Consider the following 25,757-nt stretch of genomic DNA (forward strand, 5'->3'; position numbering starts at 1 on the left):
TGTAGATTTACAATTCTTGCTTGTTAATCAAGTAACAAGCTCAAATTATTAGATTATACTGCATAATAAAACATCTGTTGTGTATAGTTCTAAACACAAGCCCCGTTTTGGATTTCTGAGTATTCTAGACTTCCAGCTAAAGTACAGGGATGTTCAAATTGTGACAATCAAACCTATGCAGATAACCAGGTCAGTTACCATGCATCTTTGCACCTGGTTCTGGTTATCCTTTTCCTGAAGGATTGCAACTACTTCTTGTGTCATATAACAAGCAAAAATATAGTCAAGAATTCTGTACATTTTGCAGCCCTTTTCTTCCCAGAGCTATTAGACAGGAATGGCAGGAGCAAAGTGGTTAGCTTTCTCTGGAAATGACAGCCTGTTTCTAATTATTCTAGTTTGTGTGAGTTCCACAGACTCAGATAGGAAGAATGTTTCATGTTGATTTCTTTGAGTCTCAGGGAGTTCTCATCTGTGGTTTGTAATGTTTTATGGCAAAGGTACTTGCAGTATTTATTGGAAAAAAATGAAATAGCTTAATCTAACAAAAACTAAATGATTAAGATATGAAATTGCATTGAGTATCATGTATATATAAAGGATAACAAGAAAAAAAAAAAAAATGTCATCAGTAAAAGGAAGTCAAGGGAAAATGTGGGTCCCCTACTGAATGAGGTGGGTGCCATGGTAACAAGGAATGCTATGAAGGCAGAGATTCTGAATTTCTTCTTTGCTTCAGTTTTCAGTGCTAAGACTAGCCCTCAGGAACCCCAGACCCTGCAGGTAAGAGAGAGTTTGGGGAAGGGAAGGCTTCCCCTTGATCAAGGAAGATCTGGTCAGAGAGCGTCTAGCCAAAATCATGCACACAAATCCATGGTCCCTGATGGGATGCACCCACATGTGCCGAGGGAGCTGGTAGAGGTGATTGCTGAACTTCTCTCTATCATCTTTGGAAAGTCTTGGTAGAAGGGGGAGGTGACTGAAGACAGGAGATAGCCAGTGTCACTCTGGTCTTCAGAAAGGGCAAAAGAAGGATCTGGCAAACTACAGGCTACTCAGCTGCACCTTTGTCCCTGGAAAGGTGATAGAACAACTTGATCTGGATACCCTCTCCAAGCAACTGGAAGAGAAGAAGGTTATCAGGAATAGTCAGTGTGGATTTACCAAGGGGAAATCATACTCAACCCAATAGCCTTCTGTAATGTCATTCTGGCTGGGTAGATGGGGGGAGAGCAATGGATGTTATGTACCTAGACTTCAGCAATACATTTGACACCATCTCCCACATCATCTTTGTTATGAAACTTAGAAAATATGGGATAAATGAGTGGACGGTGAGGTGGTTGTCATCAGCAGTGCTGAGTCTGGTTGGAGACCTCTAACTAGTGGTGTTCCCTAGGGGTCGGTCCTGGGTCTGATCTTGTTCAACATCTTCATCAGTGACCTGGATGAAGGGATAGACTCCACCCTCAACAAGTTTGTTGGGGAGGAGTGCCTGACACACCAGAAGGCCACTAGACAGACTGGAAAGTTGGGCAGGGAGGAACCAGATGCGGTTTAACATGAACAAGTGTAGAGCCTTGTACCTGAGGAGGAATAACTGCATGCATCAGTACAGGTTAGGAGATGACCTGCTGGAGATGAGCTCTGTGGAGAAGGACCTGGGTGTTCCATTAGATGACAGGTTGGATGTGAGCCAGCAGTGTGCCCTTGTGGCAAAGAACGCCAGCGGAATCCTGAGGTGCACTAATAAGAGTGTGTCCAAGAGGTCAAGGGAGGTGATTCCTCCTCTCCCCCCACTACTCTGCCCTGGTGAGGCCACATTAAAACTACTGTGGCTGGTTTTGAGCTCCCCATTTCAAAAAAGACAGGGATCTCCTAGAACGAGTCCAGCATAGGGCCACAAAGATGATAAAGAGACTGGAGCATCTCCTGTATGAAAAAAAGACTGAATAACCTGGGTTATTCAGTTATTCTGTTCAGCATCAGGAAAAGAAGACTGGGGAGAAATCAGACAAATGTTTATGAATATCTGAAGGGAGGTGGGAAGAAAATGGATGAGGCCAGGCTCTTCTTGGTGTTACATGGCAATAGGACAAGAAGTAGTGGCCAAAAACTTCAACATAGGATGTTCCAAACTAACATACAGAAGCATTTTACGTCAAGGGTGTGTGCTTTAGCAGGGATGATAAACTTGATGATCTGTTGAGGTGCCTTTCAACTCCTGCAATTCTGTGATGTATTGCCAAAAAAATAAAAAGTTTTATTGTGTGCATTCAAGTTTCAAGGTTAATTCCCAGAACTTCTGGGAATTAATTAGTTATTGGATGGTGTTTTTTTTTGTTTTCCTTCTGACAGAGACAGTTCTGAAGGAGTTATTTGAAATCTGCTTCTTTCTCAAACGAGAACTGTGATTTTTATTTTACAGAGAGCAAAGGAGGAGGCCATGCAGAAAGAAGTGAAAGTGAAGCTTATTACTGATTCTGTGAATAATTTCATAGCAAAGGCTCCACCTGCAGCTAACGAGGCTTTGAAAAAGGAGCTTGATGTTCTAATTACCAGCTACCAGAGACTCTGCAGCAGACTGAATGGAAAGTGCAAAACTTTGGAGGTTGGATGTCTTCTTAATGCTTGTATTTATAGTTATTCTAACTGTAGAAGTGAGGTAGAGAATGAAGGTGTATTATTGTATGGGACCACGAGTAGCCTAAGGCACTTCTGGCTGTATGAGTTACATACTAAATACCACATGTTTTTGTAAGCCATATAGCTAAATCTTAGTGAGAATCGTTATATGCTGGAGAGTAAACTAAAGAGAAATCACAGGCATGGTTGGTAGATGATGGACAGTAATGACTGCTCAGATTTCTTATCCTTTCTGAGATTAAGCCAAGCATGTGGCTTCTGTAGCAACCCGGTGTTGTTGTTTTCACCAGCTCCTCTAGGCTTCATTCTTCCATGGCTAAGGGTTTTGACTAAGTGGCTCTAAAGCTGGACAGCACAAGAACAGCTTTTGATCTGCTGACAATCTGAATGTGTCTCATACATTTTGAGTTGACCTTGCCATTTTGGCCATTTCCATTACAGTTTCTTGTCCTAGAACTGTTTCTATTTTACACAGGGGTCATGGTGGTTTAGATACGCTTATTTTGTTGTGAACTAACTCTCGTTAGCTAACTTTGTAGAGGACAAATATGCAGTTCAGTAAAAATTAACTCCTCCAAATTTTACCCTGGGAAATTAGGTCTCTAATCTAAGCTGGTGAACTGTGTTTGTCCTTATTAATGATGATGCTGTTGTATGCTAATATCTCTTTCTAACCTTTACAAACACTTGAATTTGCTGTGGCCAAGTTTAGGTGAAATGAATTCTTACTCTAGGAATCTTGGCTTATGGACTGCCATAAGTCTACTTTCTTCTAAGAAAAAAAAGGAAAAATGCGTTCAACGTGCCATTTTTATCTATTTATTTAAGTATCCCCAAGTACTGGAAAATGTGAAATACTAAAAAATAGGAGTTATATTGTAATTAGTTTTATATATGTATATATAATATTATTATATATAATTATACACAATATAATTATAATTTACAACATTATATTATGTATTCTACGGCTTATGTGACCTATAATTTTATCGTGGTTTAACCGTTCAGGCAACTAAGCAGTACACAGCTCTTTGCTACCCTTACCCCAAAATGAGATGGAAGGATTGTAAAAATAATAATAATTTTAAAAGAGGTAAAACTTGTAAGTTGAGATAAGGCCAGTTTAATAGCAAATAAAAGAAGAGGGTGGATGGCAAAAAAACCCAAATTTGATACACACCACAGTTGCTCACCACTGGCTAGCTGACAGATGCCCATCCAGTTTCTAAGCAACAACAGTCTCCTCTGCCAGCTTCCCCAGTTTTATATGACAGCATATGGTATGGGGCATTCCTTTGACCAGTCTGGGTCGGCTGTCCTGGTTCTGTCACCTCCCACCTCTTTGTGTACCCACAGCCCGTTGTGGTAGGGCAGCCTGAGAAGCAGAATAGTCCTTGACTTAATGTAAGCACTGCTCAGCAGTAACTAAAATATCGCGTTGTTACCACCAGCATTTACATCCCAAATCCAAACATAGCACTATACCAGCTACTAGGAAGAAAATTATCACAACTGTAACCAGGACAAATTTATGTGAGTATTAATTTCTGTGAAGATTTGATCAGAATTCTTGAAATCCCTGTTCTTAGATATTGTATGAATTTGTGCTTTAAGTAATTAATGTGCAGACTACTTAAGCAGCTTAATTATGTTTTGTAATAAAGACAAACTTCTGACAAGAACCCTTAAAAATTTGACAACTTGTGTATATGGAACACAAAATATTCAAGGTGTTTTTTTTGTTTTGTTTTGCTTTTTTTGCAGAAGTGTTAGCCTTCTATTAAGTTTTTGATGAAAATGTTTTAGTTGTGTACTGTATTTATTTGGAATCCATAAATACTGGAAAAAAAAAAAATCAACTGTATAGGACTCTGTAACCATCAGACATTGCAGTGTTTTGGGAATGAAACATGCCATCTTTTCAGTGTTTTAATAAGTGAAATTTGGCTTTAAGCTTCAATCCCAATAAACATTTTTTTCTCCATCAGGAAGTCTGGGCATGTTGGCATGAATTACTGTCATATTTGGATGCAGAAAACAAATGGTTGAATGAGGTGGAATTGAAACTCAAGGCAACTGAAAATATCCAGGGAGGTGCAGAAGAGATTTCTGAGTCTTTAGATGTAAGTGCTGATATAAACAATACCAGTTTGAATTTAGATCCATCTAAGTGAAATAGATTTATTTATTGTGTTATGCCTTATTTGGTGATAGTAAAATATATGTTGTAAAAAATATCATCTCTTAATTAAGTGAAAAGTGAAAGCAAATTTTCATTTTAGAACTGCAACTCTGGTTTTTGTTTTTTTATATTCGTGGAGTCTTTCAAATTTTTAGAAATTCTGTTAATAATTTCAGAGGATCAAAATACAAAATGTTACATTGGTGATGCCTTTCTGCCATTGAGCTTCATCTGTCAAGTTACCAAAGCAGTTTTTTTATATGAAGTGTACAGATACTGTCAATGGGCATGTTACACAGGCTTAAAATAAGGCATTCAATTTGTTGCTTTATAAAGAGTCGTTCTTTGATTATAGTAATGGGTAGTGGAAAATATTTATTTTCAAGATGGAGGGCAGTGATATTTTTTGGTTTATCTCTCTACTTTGATTGTCCAGGAAATGTGAAGTTTCTTATTTAGAATTTTATGGGAAATTATGATTGCTTTGTAGAATTTTATTTACAGAAAGGAGAACAATTTATTTTTTCAACTTGTTTCAGTCTTTGGAACGTTTAATGAGACATCCAGAAGATAACCGCAATCAGATCCGGGAGTTAGCTCAGACTTTAACTGATGGTGGAATCTTGGATGAACTGATCAATGAGAAACTTGAGAAGTTCAATACTCGATGGGAAGAACTTCAGCAGGAGGTATACTTAGTAATTGACTTTTCCTCCCCTTAAATAACTGACTATCTAGCACCATTAAAAATATATATATATATATAAATAAAATAAAATAAAAGTTACTTTACTTCCTAAAAAAGGCACAAACATTGACTTATTTTAGAGGTGGACCAGTTATATAAGTGTATAGGTAGGTTAACTCCAATAGGTAGCAAAGCATCACGTAGATGTTTGCTCACTTGACATGGAATACTGATAAAACCAGGACGCAAGTGTAGCTGAAGGAAAGTGCCTGTTACCTTTGCATTCATGTCCTATGTTGCTGAACAGTGTCTTAAGTGAAAAAGTAACATCACTTCCTGTATACTGCTCCTTCCTTCCCCTTCCCTTTTATTCCCTCCCCCTTTTTTTTTTTTTTTTTCCAAAAATACCTAACTGAATGCAGATGTTTTCCCTGGATTCTGCTTCTTATTGTCTGTTTTTTTCCTGACTTAGAAAGAGAAAGCCACAAGCATACAGAGGACTTCCAGTGCCTGAAAACATTCACATAGTCTTGCTTGCCTAAAAAGTAATGCTACCTGCAGGGGTTCAATTTGAGAAGTGCAATAAGTACTGTGAAATAGACTTCTGGGGATTATTTTGATAAGTATATAGACAAAATATGTTAGAGTTATATTCATGGAATTATAAAATGGTTTCGGTTGGAAGGCACCTTTAAAATCATCTCCCTGCCCCTCTGCTATAGGCAGGGACAGCTCCCTCTAGACCAGCCCCATCCAGCCTGGCCTTGAATGCTTCCAGGGAGGGGGCATTCACAGTCCCTCTGGGTAACCTGTTCCAGTGTCTCACCATGCTCACAGTAAAGAATTTATTCCTAGTATTTAGTCTAAATCTATCCTCTTCCAATTTAAAGCCATTTCCCCTCATTCTGTTGCTACCTGTCCTTATAAAAAGTCTTTCTCCAGCTTTCCTATAGTCCCACTTCAGGTACTGGAAGGCTTCTATAAGGTCCCTCTGAAGTTGCCTCTTCTCCAGCCTGAAGATTTAAAATCTTTTTACTGAAAAATGTGGGGAAGCATTGGGGCTGAGTGAGCCAGTGAGGGTACCATTTGTGTTGTTCAAATCCTGCCTAGAGGTTTTCTATGTGGGAGGCCTACCAGATGGAGTGCCATTCTGATGACCTTCTACTTTTGGAATTCCAAGGCTAGAAAAGATTCTGAGAAAAAAATCTAAGATAAAATTCTGAGATAGCTCTCTCAGCCTGTACTTGTAGGGAAGGTGCTCCAGCCCTCTGATCATCTTCGTGGCCCTCCTCCAGACTGACTCCAACAACTCCATATCCTTCTTGTGTTGGAGGCTGTAGAACTGGACACAGCTCTAGATGAGGTCTCACAAGAGCAGAGAAGAGGGGCAGAATCACCTCTCTTGTTCTGCTGGTCACTCTTCTCTTGATACAACCCAGGTAATGGTTGGCCTTCTGGGCTGCGAGCACACATTGCTGGCTCATCTTGAATCTCTCATCAATCAGCATGCCCAAATCCTTCTCCTCAGGGCTGCTCTTACGCCATTCTTTGTCCAGCCTGTATTTGTGCTTGGGATTGCCCTGACTGAGCTGCAGGACCTTGCACTTGGCCTTGTTAGACTTCATGAGGTTGGCATAGGCCCGCCTCTCAAGCCTGTCCAGGTCATTGCTTTCCAGTTGAAATAAGAATAAAAATGAAGGAGAGGGAGAAAGCCTCCCAGTTCGTGCAAAGCTACTCTGGTGTTCAGAAATCAAATGCTCATGGTGAGATCTGTAAACAAATAGAAGAGAGTAAAGAAGCTATTTCTGTCACAAATGATTCAGTCACGCTATTTCTTTATCACATGAATATCATTTATTCAAAAAAATGTTTTATTAATTTTTAAACTCAAGTCTTGTGTGCTTTGTCCCATAGATTCCTGACACTGAATTTTCAGTGTTGTTCGTGTAGTCCTGTTGAAATCAAAATAGCATGCATTCTCCTTTCATAAGAATACATTGCTGGCAATTAACAACACTCTTCAGCTTGTGTTCAAGGTCACTTCAGCTGGCTAGTTGGCTAAGTGAATGTGGTTATTTATTTTATTTAAATAATTATGCAGGTAATTACCAAGACAATATGTTCATATGCACAGAAGCTGGTAGGTGAAATATTTATTCACTATTAATAGAGAAATTAAACCAAACCTCTACTGTATAAATTAAGTTGCGTGGCTGCTGAGATTCATTTTTAAAAGCTGATCAAGGTTATATGTTTGTATGTCTTATCTTGTTTGGTTAACAAAGAGAGTATGTTTAGTTTACTTTTGAACATCTGGGTCTGGCTGATAAGCGACATACACTCTATCTACTTTTCAAGGATTTATTCAGTTACAAATACATATATATATTTGATCTACAAATTGCCTGAAGAACTTTTGCAGGTGGCTGTCATCTCCTGTAATGTTGAAAGTGATTTACATCCTGTCCAACAAACACCAGAAACATCAGCTTAGATATTCTCAAGACCATGCTTGCAAAAAACTGTATAAAATGTTATTTTTCATGTGGGCTATATTCAATTTTTATTCTTGGGGATTGTCTCTTAATTTCTTTTAGAATTCCCCTCAGCATAACACTTTTCTTTCAAATACCATATTCATCATTTGTTGCAATTTTCCTGTTTTGTTCTCCTCTCAAGAGGAGAAAATAATTCTTCATTCCCCATATCCACATGATTGCTTTGAAGAGGGCTTCTTTTACAACCTCTAAGGCATAGACTGCACCTGAAGAAGTTTTCATTGGCTTAATTTACACTTTTGAACTACATCTAATCAAAGATGAATATCACTATGGGATTATAAGATGAAATATTTTTACAGGCTTATTTTAAAAACACACTGTGAAATATTACTAGAATTTGCAGAAGAGTTAGTTTTAGCTTGAGCAATGTAAAAGAAATTCTGGTCTCAAAATGAATGCTTTGAATGTGAGAAAACTGTACATTAATATATTAACAATTGATGAAAAAAGTAGAGAGATGTTGTAATATGTCTCAGTCATAAAAATCCATAAGAAACAGTACAAGTTTTGTTAAACATTTCAGTTCATAACTCTGTTCTTTCCTTTCCTAGCACAAGATTTTTTCCATGCTTTTATTTTTCTTGAGAGCTGTCAACATTTCAGTAGCTCAGAAATAACTAGACAGTTGGTTGTTGTCCTGAGATTTCCTGTTTAACAATTAACTGTCTCACACTTTCCCTTAGAGACTAAAGCCTCCTGCTATATTGACTATAATCTGATAGCAGATCTTAGAGCTTCCTATTATGTCCTCAGATCGGTTTAAAAACTGCAGCATTAAATGGTGTATTTCTCCCTTAGACTAAAGGAAAACCCGTTCTCTTCCACTAAAATAAAGAATAATTGATCAGAATAAATGAAAACAAATTTTAATCTAGAATATGTGTATATATAAACAATCTTAATTTTCATATTTCTTATTAAAAAGTGCACATATAGATATATAAAAACACTTAAGGGAGTTAAGGATAAATTTGAAACTCACTCTAACCTCATAGGTGTTTTATGCCTGTTCCTTTTTGAAAAGCCCTGTAATGCTTACCACCTTTCTACTGAAAAAGAAAGAAGAAACTCCTCTATATTGTTGCATCTGTCTGGATTGAATTTATAAGGGTTCTGCAATGCCAGTGATAATGCCAGGGACTTACTCAGTGAACAGGATTAAGTTATTGAGTCACTTGGAACATTCTTGTTATTTTACTTTAAATGATGAGCTTCTATGAACTTCAGAATAGTACAGCCCTCTGTTCAAATGGTCAAATGGTTATTCCACCAAAGCTGAAGAGATTGGTAGATGCACACTAGAGGTGTGGTAGATTTTTCTTCTTTGAGACAGATCTTCGTGCTTCAAGGACAGATGTCCTCATCGATGGGCCAGAACTATTTAGCCTGTCTCTGATCTAGTGTATCTTCAATCTTCAGTAAACTGACAGTAACAGAAAGACACAGCATGACAGCATGATATTAGTCAGTCTTGCAAATCAGTAGTAAGGACTGGCAGAGCAAGTTGAAGCTGTGTTTTTTAACCCCACTGCTTTGAACAGGTCAATAATATTGTGATGTAAAATCTCAGAGGACATTTAAATAGCCAGCCTTATTTCAGTGTTGGGAAATAACTGTTTTAGCGGTTAATTTGGTTGGGTACTAACACCTTAGTGGCTCAGGAGCTTCCATTAACAGTGACAGCATGAGTCCAGCATGTAATGCTGCTCCATTCCACAAAAGGATCCTGGGACTGGCAGCGATAGAAGATTATCCGATCAGCTGTTCTGAAATAGCACAAAGCAGCTTACAATACAAATATAGTAAATACTGGTTGGCCCATTCCTTGATACCAATAGCTAGCAAGAATACTCAAAAGAAATAACCTTTATTTGTAAAATGTGAAGCTCTGTAAGAGAGTCTGAGCTACTTGAGAAACAGAAATATCAAGATCTTTGACTGAATTGCTGAGAAATATTATTGTTCAAGGAAAGATTTTAGTAATACCTGTTAATTCAAATTGAAGTATAGCTGTCTCACTGCTGAGGAGAAGTGTGGATTCACTTGAAAAATGTCAGAACACCTAGGAGGTTTCTTGAAGAGTATTTTCCTCTCTCCTCATTCTTTAATTTCACATCACAAGAAAGACTGACACTTTATTCTGTGGTCAGCAATTTGGGTATACAGTGAAAAACTGTATTGTATCTGAAATAGTGCTTTGTATAAAGCAGAAATCCTGCTAGGTGTAGGTCTAGGTAAAATATGAGAGAGCAGTTGAACACAACAACAGATGGAAGAGAGCAACAGGTTATTTGTTACCTGATAATTACATTAAACTGTTACAAATAATAGTTAACGCTAACAAATTTATGTCCAGTGTTTAAATACAGATGTGTTTTAAGAACAAATTTAAAGGTTAATCCATTCTTCTGACTTGGTAAACTGGTAAACCATGAAGGGAGCTCTTTGAAAGGAAAGCATCTTTTTCAAAAAGCAGAAAAAAATCCAGTTGTATAAAAGGTGAATAGAGATGCTGATGGTGGGGTACAAGCTAGAGTTGACTGATGAGAACAGGGTTAGAATGATAATAGATTGGGGAAGCCCTCAGATAAGGTAACAATTCATCTCTTTTTTTTCAGAGTAGACATTGCCTGTGTTCCAGAAAGCTATTTATACTTCGTGTGTGAGAGCTCCTTCTCAAGAGAGCTTTTATCCTTCTCACTTACTGAAGTGGATTATTGCAGATGGGATTGTACCCTATTCTCAGTAAACAAAATCTCTTGAACTATATAATAAGATCAGGAGGACTGCTAATGCCTCGGAATGAAAGACTGAACTATCGGGATGGTTTTAGCATACAGTTTTTTCCAACTTCCATTCTTTATAGAAATCCTCCGTGCAGGGTCCTGCATTTTTTAGAACTTGCCTATTCAGTCTGGGATGTTTTTTTTGTTGTTGTTGTTTTGTTTTGTGTTTGTTTCTTAATAAAAAGAACTGAATGAGTGGCAAAAAGATGCGGAACTTATCTTATAAAAAGGTGGATGAGTACAAGTCAGGAGAACTCCTTTTGATTCTTAGCTTGCATTTTTGGAAAAGAAAAATAAAGTGAGAAAATGTATTATGCACATTATTATTGCTAGTATTAATAATGTTGTCATTGCTTTTAGGCTGTGAGAAGACAAAAGAGTCTTGAACAGAGTATTCAATCTGCCCAGGAGACTGACAAAACCCTCCGCTTAATTCAAGAGTCTCTTGCTGCTATAGACAAACAGCTGACAGCCTACACTGCAGACAGAGTTGATGCAGCACAAGTGCCTCAGGAAGCGCAGGTAGGTTATATATGGTTTGAAATGATGTGCTTACCACTTTACTCAGTAAATCAAAGAGTATTTGTTTGTCCCACAGCTTCATGCTACTTGGGAAATGGCAACACAATCAGTTTGAATGTGCAAGTAGATTTTAAGTAAGATTACTTTGAGAAGATATAAAGAATTATAAATATCCTGGAGGACCATTTTGACTAAATTATTGAATTGTTACTAAATTATTGAAGCATCAGCAACATCATTACACATAATGTACACATTAATGTGCCTGTACTTCAGTTTTTACAGCTCACATAAGTTGAAAAAATCAGCTATTGGTATTCCTTTAGAAATGATTTTTTGAGCATCTGAAGTAAAAATTTTCCATCTAATTCTCATTTTTACTCTTTCATTGTTTGCTCTATCACATCTGCTTCATAGCAGTATTAAAATGGTAAGAATATAACTTTAAATAAAATCAGATAACTCTGGTATATATAAGAAAATACTACAATATTACATCAGAAACTTTTCAGTACATTCCACTTAATTTAGGAGGATAAATTATACACACACACAAAGGAAGGCAGGAAAATTGAAAACAGATGTTTTAAAATGATTGTTAGATGAGGCATTCTTTCTAGCCTGCCTGTAGAGTTTAAAATCATAGTAAAATATAGGTGTCTTGTTCATAGATCATTTTATTTATATTCTGAGCTGAACATACATAGCCCTGAAAATCTTATCTCCCTTAGAAGTAAAAGTTTCCATGTCTTTTGAATTAAAGCATAGATAGCTGTACCTTTCACTTGCATTTCCAGTTTGTGTATGTTTTTCAGTACACACAGGTATTTTTATGTGTGTGCATATAAAGATATACAGGATTGTATTTGTATTGCTTCATTTGGAAAATGATTCTAATTTATTTTCTTCTAACTTACGTTAGTGTAAAAATTGAATTAGGCAACATATTTTTCCACTTTGAATATTAGTTAACAGTTGAACTTCTGAAATTATTTTATTCCTTCCTTGAAAAGTGAATAATGTAAATTATTTTTACATGAAGTAGGATGCAAAGCAACGTGGGTTTTTTGTTTGTTTGTTTCGTTTCGTTTTGTTTTGTTTTAATATGTATGGGTTTCATTTCTCATCTGGTTTTTATTTATCTCTACTATGCAAGAGAAACTTGATATGAAACTGTGCTTTTTTTGGTGCATTTGGACCCCTATACATTTTATTGCTTTTCATATATGTTCATATATGCCACAGATGCATCTGGTTTGTGTAGGCCGTATACAAAATACAGAAATACAAAATTATACAAAATACAATATTGAGTATATTTGCCTCATACAAAATAGAAAATTGGCAATCATCACAGGCTGTGTCAGAGGAATTAATTCAGAACTTCAACAACTAAAGCAACATAAAACTCAAACACCCTAAATTAGCACACTTTGTCATGGGATAATTTCATCTGATTGCTTTTGTAGAACTTGCTTTTATTCTTGAGATTTTGTTGTCTGATGTTGAATTCACCTGATTATATTATATCCACTGTGGGGAAAAGCAGCATAGAAGCTGCTGTCTTTTTCGCTTTCATGTTTTTATTTTAGATGCAAGTAGAACCTAATGAAAAATACTGAATTAACAAGTGAACAAATTTAATGCAAATATTGAAGATCTTTGAAGTTCAGTTGTGAAATTCTTTAAAATCCTTAGGGGAGAAGGGAATATACAATCAAGTTTACACAGGTAAATATTCTGAGCTGTTCAATTAGTGAATGGTTCTGCTAGCCAGTGGCACATCTCCTGTGAAGCATCTGCTGGTGCAGCTCTCTTGTGGAGTTGAGAACAGCAGATTAGTATAAGGCATCCTACAATATTGTCTGCACAGCTGGAATGGGAATCTTTCAGTCAATTTTGCTGATTTCTGGGCAGAGTTCAGTTTATCCTTGCTAAGAGATTTAGCAAACTGTTCTGCAGTATGTCTAGTATTTCTAAAAGAGCATCTGGGAGAAGTAATAATAATAATAATAATAATAATAATAATAATAATAATAATAATAATAAACCTGTTAAAGATTGGGAAGCTTTATGTATCTCCTCGTTTTCTTCAAAAATTCAGATCAATGGAGAACTTCGATAGGAAGAATAATCTTTGGTTGAGCTGATCAGCAGTTAATCTGAGCAAATGGAATTATGCTTTGCTCCTCTTTTTAAATTAAATGATCAATTTATTCAGAAAGAAAGAGAAGTCTTCAGAGTTAAATATGTGCTACTTAACTTTTGTGGATCAGTTTTGAATGTAAATTCCATGTGCTTCTTACACCACCATGTGGCACTGTGAATTTAATGCTTGAGAGTCACTACTACCCGGCAGTTTCTCCTTACTGATTCACTATGAGGGCAACTAAAGATGATATATTCAGATAAAAAAGATCTACAACAGCCATGCAAATAAATCAATTCAGATTCCTCAGGCTGTAATGATTTGAAAAAAGAAAAAGGAAAAAACTAAAAGCTGGAGAGAGGTTAGGCCTAAAAGAATATAACAGATTTGTTTGTATACTTGATATGATCTCAACATCCCTACTATGGTCTCTTTCATTTCTCTAAATATATTGAGAAAATACAAGGAAGGAAATCATCATAGGAACTTCCTAGTTGTCGATACAAGTACTCTGTAGCTGATAAGAAAAAATAAATCTGAACTGAAAATATTAAATTTATTTGACAAAGTATTTTCAAGATAATTATTTGGAGCTTTGTTATTAACTTCTGGTGGGGAGAGAAAATCTACACATTGTGCTGCTCTTGAGTCTGAGAGATGACTTTTTTTGGTATTGTGGGAAAGAAAATAATAATTATCTCATTTCTCATCCGAATGTGACAAATAACTTGTCTGTTGTTGTCCCTGTAGACATAAGTAAAATGCAGCGTAGAAGATGAGTGGACACTGTGTTTCTCAGGAAACAAAAATACCAGACTTTGTCTTTCCAATAAACTCCTTGAATAATTTCATTTCAATAGTCATAAGTAGTACACAGTGTTTTCTAAATAACAATGGTTATTAATCTGTTACTAAAATGTCATCATGCTGTGGTCAAACAAGTTTATATGAAACTATAATGCCAGAGGTTTTTTAACTCAATGGTGTATTACTTGATGAAAGTAATGCCATACATAATTATCTTCAGACTTGAGTTGTGAGATGAAGATATCACAGTTATTTATAAAGTAAAATGTTTAATGTTAAACATTTTCATCTACTCTGCTCTGTAAATGTTGAGAATTACTTTGTTCAGTCACATGTAGAAGATGAGGCTAAAAACAAATTAGGAACTAGTATTTAAACATTATTCAGTAAGTTCTTTTGAAAATTGAATAATATGCTGATCATGCCAGCATAGTCAGTATTGACTGGATTAACACAATATTGTGTTAATAGATTTCTGGCAATCAGTATAAAATACAGTGTTGTCAATCAGTGTGAAATTAAGACATTTTGGAGGATGACATGCAGTATAATACACACCTCTTGTGATTGTGCCACATTCATGAAATTACAGTCAACATATTTCTTCTTTCTTAAGGTCAGACAAAACAGACAAGAAGTTTTCTGAAGTTCTGGATGAAAAATGGTATCCCTCACATGGGAAAGGAATCTCTATAATGTTTAATTGAATGTTTTCAAAATTTATTGTAATTTGTGATACTAAATAAATTGGAACTGTTAGCTATTTTCCTAGAGTAGTTTCTTCAACATTGATTGTACTATCAAGCCTTTTCTTGCAAATATTGTTACAGAGTTTGTTTGTATGCCTTGTTAGCATTTTTTCCAAATGCTGTTCTAGAAGCACAAGTTTGCAGATAGATTTGTGACATTCTCTCAACTTTCAAGTGAGATAAATAGTGATTTTTTTTGCCCTTTCTCTAATTCAAGATAGGTAGCGTTTTCCAACTGGCTATAACACCAAGTCTCTGTTGTTTGTTTGTTTGTTTTCATCTGCAAGTATTTTCATCTGCAAGTACTTCTAATGGCACTACGCATTTGGTCTTCTGAATATGATTATTTATATATGTATATATGTATGTATATACAGATAGATGGATACAAATTAATGATGTACCTGAGAAGAATGCCGAACAGTGATGGAAAATGAACATCTTTACCTGTAGGACAGGATGATTTAATTACAGTTGCATTCATTAGTTACATGTACTATACTGTGTTGTGATATTCGAGAAATGACAGCCGTTTTTGCTGCAAAGATTTTACAAAATGGACAGGAACCAGTGAGGAAAGCAGAGATGGGAATGTTAGAAATGAAACTTAGTTGTTTTGTATGAACATTTAGAAGAAATCTGTTGAATAAATCTGTGAGTCAAAAATTCATTAAAATAAAATAAATGATTGTGTCAAAATTGCATGAACAAGGGCATCACAGGCAGGTGTTACGAACTGTCTTGTATTCAGGACTGATTTAATCTTTCTGCTAAGACTGTGGACAGCAGTGGCAAGTACAGAAAATCTTTTCATGATATAAACTGTACTAGTTATCTTTCAAGTTTTTCCATGATGTTTTTTCCTCTCTAATTCCATATTTTTAGGTCAGGGTTGGTAATGTTTCTTCTCTCTTCTGCAGAGCAATTAAAACAAACAAACAAACAAAAAGTGTAAGACAACGATTTCCGTGCAATATCCCATAATACCTGTTACTTATCTGTATTGGGCTGTTCTGACCTTTTCAGATGAGAATTGTCCAGTTGTAGGCTTTCCAGATTGATTCTGAGGTTGACCAAAGTAAACTAGATAATACAACAAATTAATTGATAAGTTGCTGAAGAAAACAGTTGAAATATGAGTTGTGATGTAATATATTTTAATAACAGTTAGGCTTGCTTCTTCCTTGTATATGCAGTTCCAACTTCCAAGACATAAAAATAAATAAATAAATAAATAAAAATACTCCTTTTCTTAATTTGCATAACTAATTATAATACTTTTCACTACAGTTTTCATATATCACCAATTACTTGAGTATAAGATAAATGTATGTGTGTATGTTTACATTTATAGTTAGATTTTTGTTTCTTTATACTGGAATACTGTAGACAGAAAAACGTTAAATCTAAAATCACTTTTTTGTGTAGAGAAATATCAGGTCTTTATTTTGTAAGGTAATTGCTCTCAGCAGTACTTTTCCAGCAATTCTGCTAATATCAGATTATCATTTTTTTAACTATTTCAACATAAAAATATGTATATTTATCTGAAGTATGTTGTGTTTGTATGCAGTATGTGAATTCCTTTCTACCACACTGTACTAGCCAACACTAATTGTTTTTTCTTAAGTTTGATTTATGGTGAGCCAATAAGGCTGATATTTTTTCTTTTAGTGACTTGGTTGTACACTGATTATCCAGAAGAGAAAACAGAACGGTGTGTGTGAAAATGAATGGAATTACTGCATCAGTGAACTACACATCCAATTGCATTTGCTGTATCTGCAGATACTGATCATAGATTCTAGTTCAGTAATGCATCATAAATTGCATACTGATTTAGATATGGAACAACTGTGCCAGGTGAAGATGTTACGTGTACAGGATACTTCAATCAGATTTCTGTCAATTTACTGGACGATAATATGAAAATAATGAACTATAAACAAACAAACAAACAAAAAGTAAATCACTTTTCTGTTTGTGTTTTTATTTTCTATGATTAATTTTTGATTTTTTTCCCAGTGAAAACTGTTGCTTTCCTTCAGAAGAAAGAAATCTATATTTTTTGCTTGCAGTTTCTTTAAAATTGTCTGAGTAATATTACATCATCTTTTCCACATCAGAGAGCTATATGCTTGTGTAGGAGATTGGGATCAAGAGAAACTAAACTGAATAAAGTACAGGGCAACGAACAAGTAATTCACTGAAAAAATTCCTCTAGTTATCCAGAATATAGCATATTATTATTATTTTTATATGCTTCCAAATCAACTATTCCAAATAATGTTAACAAGATAAACATTTTCTTGAAACGCTTCTGACTATATTTTTTGTTCTTCAATAGAAAATACAGTCTGAATTAACAAGCCACGAGATTAGTTTGGAAGAAATGAAGAAACGAAACCGAGGCAAAGAATCTGCAAAAAGAGTTCTTTCCCAAATTGATGTGGCACAGGTATGCATATTTTATTTCCAACATCTTTTCTTCAATTAGGCAAACAGACAGCCTTAGTAATATTGTTACTATACTGTGAAATATTACTAAAGTGTTTCTTATGTTTTAGCTACTCCTTTCTAATCAGGAAATCAGAAAGAAGAAAACATTTAATTCATACCTTTTTATTGCCTATTTTTCCATTGCAGCCTATCTGTCTAGTTGGTAACAGTTCTAGGACAGAGTTGCTTAACTAACTTGTATGAACATCCTTCCAATATCACATTACTAATTCCTAGTGATTGTATGTACAGATAGTATGCATTTGTAGTTCGATGTTTGGCATTCCTCTTGTTTTACTGGCCCTTGGTTGTCTCTTTTCCAGTAGTATGTTTAGATTACAGTGAGACCTTGAGACATGCAGTTTTGATTGCTCTGTCATTCTTCGTTATGCATTTTCTATTTTTACAGGTTGTTTTTTGAGATGAATGGTTCAAAATTCACAGAATGTTTGAACACAGTATAGCTTTGTGCAACAGCTGTTATACCGTGACAAGAATTTTCTCTTTTGTTCTTTGTATTCCAAATCAGTCCAAATATCCACTTTGCTTTTTTGGTTTCATCTGATATTTCCTTAAAATTGTTGGACTTAATAAGTATTTAATGAATCTATTATAGTTATCCATTATAGCATGAGTGAGAGTGCTATAGATGGTATAGATATTAGTTACTATTAGTTACATAAAAAAGTATAGCTTCTTGTTGGATGGTTGATTTTCTTTTGTCATGTGCATTACATAATTTAATCCGTATGAAATAATATATATATATATATATTTAACATGTATGCAGTGCTGTGCAATCCTTCAGTGATTTTTCTCTACCACTAATAACATATTTCTCTCTGTTTTCAAGGTCATGTTTAATATATTGATCACCATAAATAGTAACAGATAGTGATAGGGCATTGCAGCCTTCCCACATGATTTCATCTTCATCAAGCTGAACTATCACAAGAAAATGAAAAACTAATTAACTATGAATTTAGTGTATGCAAACACTCCGAAAAAATGTGAGACCATTCATTCCAAATCTTTTTTTTCCTATTCCAATTTGTTCACTTATTTATTAAGGGAAATACTTCCTTTCTTAGCCAATTGGATCTCAGTTTAATTAAGAACGTTTAACAAGGAATGTAGTTGGAAGGAAGTGTTGGAAATCTGAGTTTTCTGTAGTACCCACTACACTGTAGTCTTTCACTAATGTAAGAGTGCAATTCCTAACTCCTTCACAGAATTCTAACAAATAGGTGAAACATGATCTCCTTTTTCAAAAATTATGCTAATTTTTACAAATGCTATGTTTCTATTTAAACCCTGATTCTGTTCTTTATTACAGTTCTTTTCAAATTTGTATAGTACAGAAAAAAATGTATTCGTATAGAGTGTCCAAGATTTGAAGACAAAATATCAGAAGAGTGTTTTCAAATGCTGAATTCCTATTTAATTATCCTTTTCTCAATGATCTTCTATTTTTCAAACAGTAGAAAAACTTACCTTACTAATAGTTTGCTCTATACTCGTAAAGATGAACAGGTAGTTCTTGCTCTTGTAGGTAATTAAGATGTCCTTTCCTTGTTTAATTTCTCATAATTTTCCTTTCCCCTGATGATCACATAAGTGAACAATATAACTTACTGACAAAGATATCCAATTCTGAAAATTTTGAAATTAGAAGCCATGCTTGTCAGATTTTTTTGCCTTCAGATTAATTTCTTCTTATTCTACATTATGATTTTTTTAATTGAAATATAAATCAATTTTATACTTTAAATCTCATTTTTTGTGCTAGGCCTACTTACTGTCCGGCAACTTTACTTGGGTTTATTTGAGGGACTAAAAGAGATGCTAATAGCAAGAAGAAGAAGCATGGTTGAGAGCTGATGAGCATCCACTCTGGATCTCTTTGTATTATACTCAAGCCATTAAACCTACATTTTCTCCCCACCTCCGACATTATACATATTGTAAAATATGAAAACCTTCCCTTTCTTCAGTCTAGTATGCAGGCTCCTTTGACATTGGCTGTGCTGCATACAGTACCCTGGATTATGTAAGAATTTTTTCTTCCCATGGAAATCAAGATTCTCTGCTGCTGGTATTTTCCCCAAAAGATTTCAGACGTTTGAATGAAAAGCTGTGCTGATTGATAATGGATTCTAAGCATCATGGAATGGATCCAAGAATTGTCTTCAATGTTGATGTCATTTCACATCTGCTACTCACTCCTCTTTACTTTTCAGAAAAAGCTGCAGGATGTCTCCATGAAGTTCCGCTTGTTTCAGAAACCAGCTAATTTTGAACAGCGTCTACAAGAATGCAAAAGAATTTTAGATGAAGTGAAGTTGCAAGTGCCCAAGTTGGAGACGAAGAGTGTTGAGCAGGAAGTAGTACAGTCACATTTGGACCACTGCATGGTAAATACATAAAATGTTTCCTGTCTATTTTGTCCTCCAAATGTAAAGTATTTGCTGTGATCATTTCAATATAACTTTGTGAGAGATATTAAGAATCTGAGAAAAAATTAAGAGGAAAGTTATGCAACAAAAGTAATAGGAACCAGTTTAGGTAATGGACAATTTTCAGGAGAGTTGGAGACTGGAGGTTAGAAGGGCGGGAGAACAGAGAAAAGAGATTTATCCTTCTTGTTCAACTTAACTAAAATGGAAATGAAATTAGAAGAATATTTATACACTTAAAACTGTGTTCACTTTGAAATTTTGCATGGTGAAATAGCTTTAGCAGTCTTAAAGTAACATGGTATTGTCTTCTCCTACCATGGCAAAGAAACATGGGGTACATTCATGAATGAAAATCTTTGAAAATTTAAGTTAAGTTAAGCTAATGATTACTGAATGTTACCTGAAATTCAAGATAAAAAAAAAAAAAAAAAAAAGTATCAATCACTAAATTGTAAAATAAATAAATAAATAAATAAATTAAAACATTCTAATTTTAGTGAACAATGGCTATGGACTTTAACTATATCAAAATACAACTTGGGGACATTTTCTAATTTTCTAATCCCCCCTTCCAATAGTGCATATGAGTTTCTCTTCCTGGGTGGGCTGTATTTCTCACAATGTGCTACAGTCATGAAACCCCATGATATAACCAGGAGTGTTATAATGCATTGAATTTATTCCAGTCGGGAAATGGAAAACATACAGATACCACTGGTATTCCCAGCACAGCTTTCATGAGTTGTCTTGCCCTGACTTTTTTATGGTACAAGGGTAAAAGACCTGTATATGTCCCAAAGAATATGAAGAAAATCTGTATTAATCGCATTAAAAAAGTAGAGATAAAGTTGAACATTGTGACGACAATAGTAAAATGGAGATTTTAACAGCAAATATCAGAGCAATCATATATTTGCAGCGTTGTTTGTTTGTTTGTTTGTTTCTCACACTTCAGCATGCCTGAAGACAGTTTTTCTCCCTTATCCTCTTTCAGATCTAAATGTAAGAATTGAAATTAAAAAATAAGCATGGAACAAGTTGATGCTGCTTCGTTATTTACTGGGTTTTACTTAAATGCAATTGCCCTTGAATTCATATTTTTTTAAGAACAGCATGATATTTTGAATCCCTGTACTAATTAGTTTCACTAAGCAGTTAGCTTTTTCAGCCCCATAACTTTCATGCTCTAAGGATGTGTTTATTGAACATCTTTCTCTACAACAAATCTCATAATACTCATTTTAAAAAAAATGTAGTCATATTATCCACGTTCAGGCCACAACCACTGCTGCCCCATGGGCTCTTGCATCATGGCTGCACACAGAGGTCTGCTCTGCATGGTGTTTGTGGGCTGCAAGGGGACAGCCTTCTTCTCCATGGGCCTCTCCTGGGCTGCAGGGTGTTTCTGTTCTGCAACTGGAGAACCTCATATTCCTTCTGTATTGACCTAGATGGGTGCTTGGTCAGTATGAGTAATGACAGGTTGTTCTGAATCTTGTAATTTAATTTCTGGAAAAAAAAAAGAAAAAAAAATAGAAAAAGTGATGGATTTTTTTCATAAAGTTCTGTATATACTTTATACATACACACTCAGGGTGAATTTTCTCCACCCTTAGGTCAAATACAGCAGGTGCTATCTGCTGAGCACTCTCAGCTCTTCTAGTTTTCAAATAGGAGTGAATGGTGCTCAGTCATGTAATGATGTTTTTTATGCAGCAAACAATACGAAGAATTCTATTGCATCTTTGTATTAGCTTCAATAGTCTTTTCTTTTTTGCTTATTTTAATAGGGGTGTTTCTCTTTCATATTTCTGTTTGATTAGAAATTATATAAAAGCCTGAGTGAGGTGAAGTCCGAAGTAGAAACAGTGATAAAAACTGGGAGGCAGATTGTTCAAAAGCAGCAGACAGAGAACCCAAAGGAGCTGGATGAAAGGCTTACAGCTTTGAAGTTGCAATATAATGAATTGGGTGCGAAGGTAAGCTGTATGTTTTGTAATACAAAATTATGCTCTCTTTTTAACTGACAAAAGTGAAGAATAATCTCGGTATGGTAAGTTAATGTTCTTTTTTACTGGTTACTTTCAATGTTTTCACATTTTCTTAATGGTGTAGAAAGAAAAGAGTCAAAGACAATCGTCAGAATGGCTATTCTGTTGTCCTGTAAAAAAAAAAAAAAAAAAGACCTTCTGGAGAAATAGAAAATTGCTTTGTTTAAGTTTAAAATTATACTTCCTTAAACTTTTTACTTACTTTTTTCCTCCAATTTTGTTGTTCTGTTTTGGCTAGAAGGGGGTCTTGTTTCCTTATAATGCCTCAAACAAACACTAACTTCAAAACACTTCAAGTTAGAAAAATAATTAGATTTTCTTTGTGATTTTTTCACATTTTTTCCCCTAAAGAACTACTTGATAAATGAGAGAATTCTACTTTTCATTTCCTTTGCCTCTGGTTGTATAGATCATTATGTATTTTGTTTCTATTTATTGCTGTCCAAAAATCTATTGACCAAAAGTTCTTGCTATTGCAGCTTTCCCCAGGAGGCATTTGTGTAGCTCTCTGCTTTGCTTCATCTGCACTCTTGACTTTAACTACACATAACATTCAGTTCTTGTCATAACTGTTTCCTGGTTTAAATCTATAAAACCCTGACTCGCCTGGTTGTTGTGTCCTAGTATATAAACCACACAGAATATTGTTTATTAATGAGTGTGTGGAATAGCTGTTCCACTGTTTTATGTCTCAGAAATTAACAAGCATGTCTTTTTTTGTTTTTAATTTTGTTATTTGTCATCCTCTGTTACATAGGTGCCCTCAGATTTCTTCATGTTGGACAACAGTGCCTTTGAGCTCTATAATCAGGAATGTATAAATAGTATTAATGTATAAGCAGTTCAAATAGAACTCTTTAGGAAAGTCTTTAAAAAAATAGTCTGATATTTATACAGTGCTCTTTTTGACCACTTAATATTTCTTAGTGTATAATTAGGAGGACTACATGACTACTTTCCAGTATTCTCTTATTTCAGCTTCACTTAAAAGAAAAAAAAAAATATATATATATATATATATAGGTAGGTAGGTAGATAGATCTCTAAATGTCGGTCTTTTACCTTATGATGTTAATTAATTATATTATATATTATTTTTATGTAACCAACCTTCTAGAACCTGTTGCTATTAATCTCCTGAGCATTGCCTTTCCTTGTGTAAAAGTATTATTATACATAATCTATTTATATATCAATTCATATATGGTTAGAAGCTGCTATGCTTCCTAAAAGAACAGTGTTTTCATTTAAACAAAGTTTCCCTAAGATTTAAATAGACAATAGAAAAGACAGACTGCTAACTAATATCAACAAGATTAGTCCAAATAAAATAATAAAAAAAAAAGTGACAATTTCTAAAGGCTTTTTATTCTGATTCTGCATTATCTGTGGAAGAGATTGCCTGCTAATGAAGTACAGTCCTCTGTAAGAACTGTTGATCTTTGAAGAGATGTGGTGTTATCCAAAGGAAAACGTAGTACAAAACACTCAACAGCTGTCCTGAATTAAAACAGTTCCCTGCCACTCTTTAAAATGGAAATATTAAAAGACATCAGTTTTCTGAGCGTAAAGAAGACTGAAAAGTCTGCTTCATTAAGGTGTGGATAGCTACCATTTGAGAGTAGATGATACATTTGTTTTCTCCATTATTTTAGAATGGACTACAGCATTTTTTCCTTCATTATATTCAACATAACTGCAGCAGGCAGGTGCCATTATTAGAGGGGACCTCTCAACTAATGAAGTGATAAAAATGTGCCATTAGGAAGCCATTAGAGATCTAAGAGAACAACACCACTAATTAATGTCTCTCAAAAATACATAATGCTTTGTTTACCACTGTTGTCCTAGATTTAATTTTCCACATTTACTTTAACATATAATGGTAGTTAATGCTTTTAGAGGATCACAAAGGCTAAGAATTACAGAACTGAACTGATCACTTAGCCATATTCAATCCTAATTGATTGTGCTGATTTTGGAGAACCACAGCTTTTCTTTTTATGGAAAACTTGATAGTAGTAATAATTGATAGTAAGTCCCATGACTGAAATCAGTAGTCTGAGGAGAAAAACACTCTTCACATTTAGACTGATGTGCATTGTCTCCTACATTCTGCTTCAGGAGGGCCCCCATATTTAAACCAGTCCTTAATAAGCACATTCTTAGGGATGTGAAATGGGTTTAATTTAAACGTACTGAAGTGTTGTGCTCTCAAGAAGGCAGAAAATTACAATAATTACTAATAGTTTCACACATCTCTCAGTAGAGTTTTTCTATATATTTTAGATATCACTAGATATTACTGTAGACTGAACCTAGAAATTCCCTTATAGATGGGGAAAGGTTTCTTTTTATTTACTTTTCTTATTATCACATGAACATATGAACATAAATTCCTATCAATTCCTCTGGTAATATCAGACCTTAAACCTCTTTCACTTCTGTAAATGACTTTTGTCTACTCAAAATGTTGAGTTTTGCCCTTCTTTTTTAGCTGCATATGCTCTGAAAGCATGATGAATAATTTTGAAAATTTAGTAGTGGCCTCAGTGTACATAGGTTTGAGATGAGATTACAGGAAACTAAAATGTCATTTGAATATCATGGAGCAGAGATTGCATTTATGATAAACATTCCAGGCTTGTGCTTGCATTCCCTCGTGCATATTCTCTCTGTCACAGATATATATCTGCATATGTACACATGAACAGCTGTTACAGCTTAAGTAGTTTGTTAGTTGTGAAGCTGTCACATAGGGTTTGTAGCATCCCTACTGCAAATATCTTTATGCTAATTCAGCAGAGTAGAGACTGTCTAGAACAAAATGGCAGTAATCATATTCTTGCTGCTCTACTAAAGGTGTTGCTGCTGTACAGACCATCACTTGGAAGGTGAGATGATTCTCCACAATACACTGCTGCAAAGGAATTTGGCTATTCAACTTCAGCTATATTACTAAAAGGTTTTAAATACCTTTTGTTTTGCTTTAAGTATCCACTCCTCCCATTTTTATTAATTACAGCTAAAGAGTCTTGCAAGTAAACTATTTAACATAGCTAAAATAGTTTTAAAATATAGAGAAGGTTTATAGAGTTTAAATATAATGTTTGGTATCATTGTAGGAAACAGAAGGCCTTAAGAGGGCACTATTTCCTATTTTTCTTTAGAAATACATCTTTATGTTTTAAGTACAAACAGAAACGGATGCAATTGTAACCTCCAGATATATGCAGCATAGATGGGAGTAGTGTAATATCATTTATATAATATCCAGCATTTAGAGATGTGTAGAGCAGCACAACTATTATTTTTGTGCTTGGGCAGATATCAGCAATTTCCTTTATAATATACCAGGTGGTTTCTCTTACACAGGCAATCTCACATAGGGTAGTGCACTTTGCATTGTATTTCTGCAAAGTATATGCAAATCATTATTTAAAGCTATTATTAATGTTCCTCAAAGGCGGTGAAATGCATATGTAAACTCCAGGCTCCCCTTATGTGAATCTTTCTTTAGCTAAAAAGCTGAGTTTTACTGTCTTCCTTAGGGATTCCCTCTTGTCCTAACTGTAAATTCTGAGGTCTCATTTAATAAATTTGGTATATGTGAAAGTATTTAAAGTACTGTCCAGTTGTAGTGCTGCTCTTCATG

At 34.8% G+C, this 25,757-nt stretch overlaps 1 protein-coding gene across 12 annotated transcripts in view; it reads left to right on the plus strand.

The window, feature by feature from the left end:
* DMD (dystrophin) overlaps window positions 1-25,757 on the plus strand; it is a 1,153,352-nt gene that overhangs the window by 512,252 nt on the left and 615,343 nt on the right. For all 12 annotated transcript variants that reach the window (XM_090124095.1, XM_090124041.1, XM_031599265.2 and 9 more), the window contains 7 exons: window positions 2,429-2,611; window positions 4,638-4,772; window positions 5,371-5,520; window positions 11,227-11,388; window positions 17,441-17,551; window positions 19,833-20,006; window positions 21,875-22,030. In XM_090124095.1, coding sequence (XP_089980221.1) covers window positions 2,429-2,611; window positions 4,638-4,772; window positions 5,371-5,520; window positions 11,227-11,388; window positions 17,441-17,551; window positions 19,833-20,006; window positions 21,875-22,030 — 1,071 coding nt within the window. The remainder of the gene's footprint in view (window positions 1-2,428; window positions 2,612-4,637; window positions 4,773-5,370; window positions 5,521-11,226; window positions 11,389-17,440; window positions 17,552-19,832; window positions 20,007-21,874; window positions 22,031-25,757) is intronic.

This window comes from Phasianus colchicus, chromosome 1 (genome assembly GCF_987193195.1).
Source record: "Phasianus colchicus chromosome 1, bPhaCol1.hap1.1, whole genome shotgun sequence".
In the NCBI taxonomy this organism is placed as follows: domain Eukaryota; kingdom Metazoa; phylum Chordata; class Aves; order Galliformes; family Phasianidae; genus Phasianus; species Phasianus colchicus.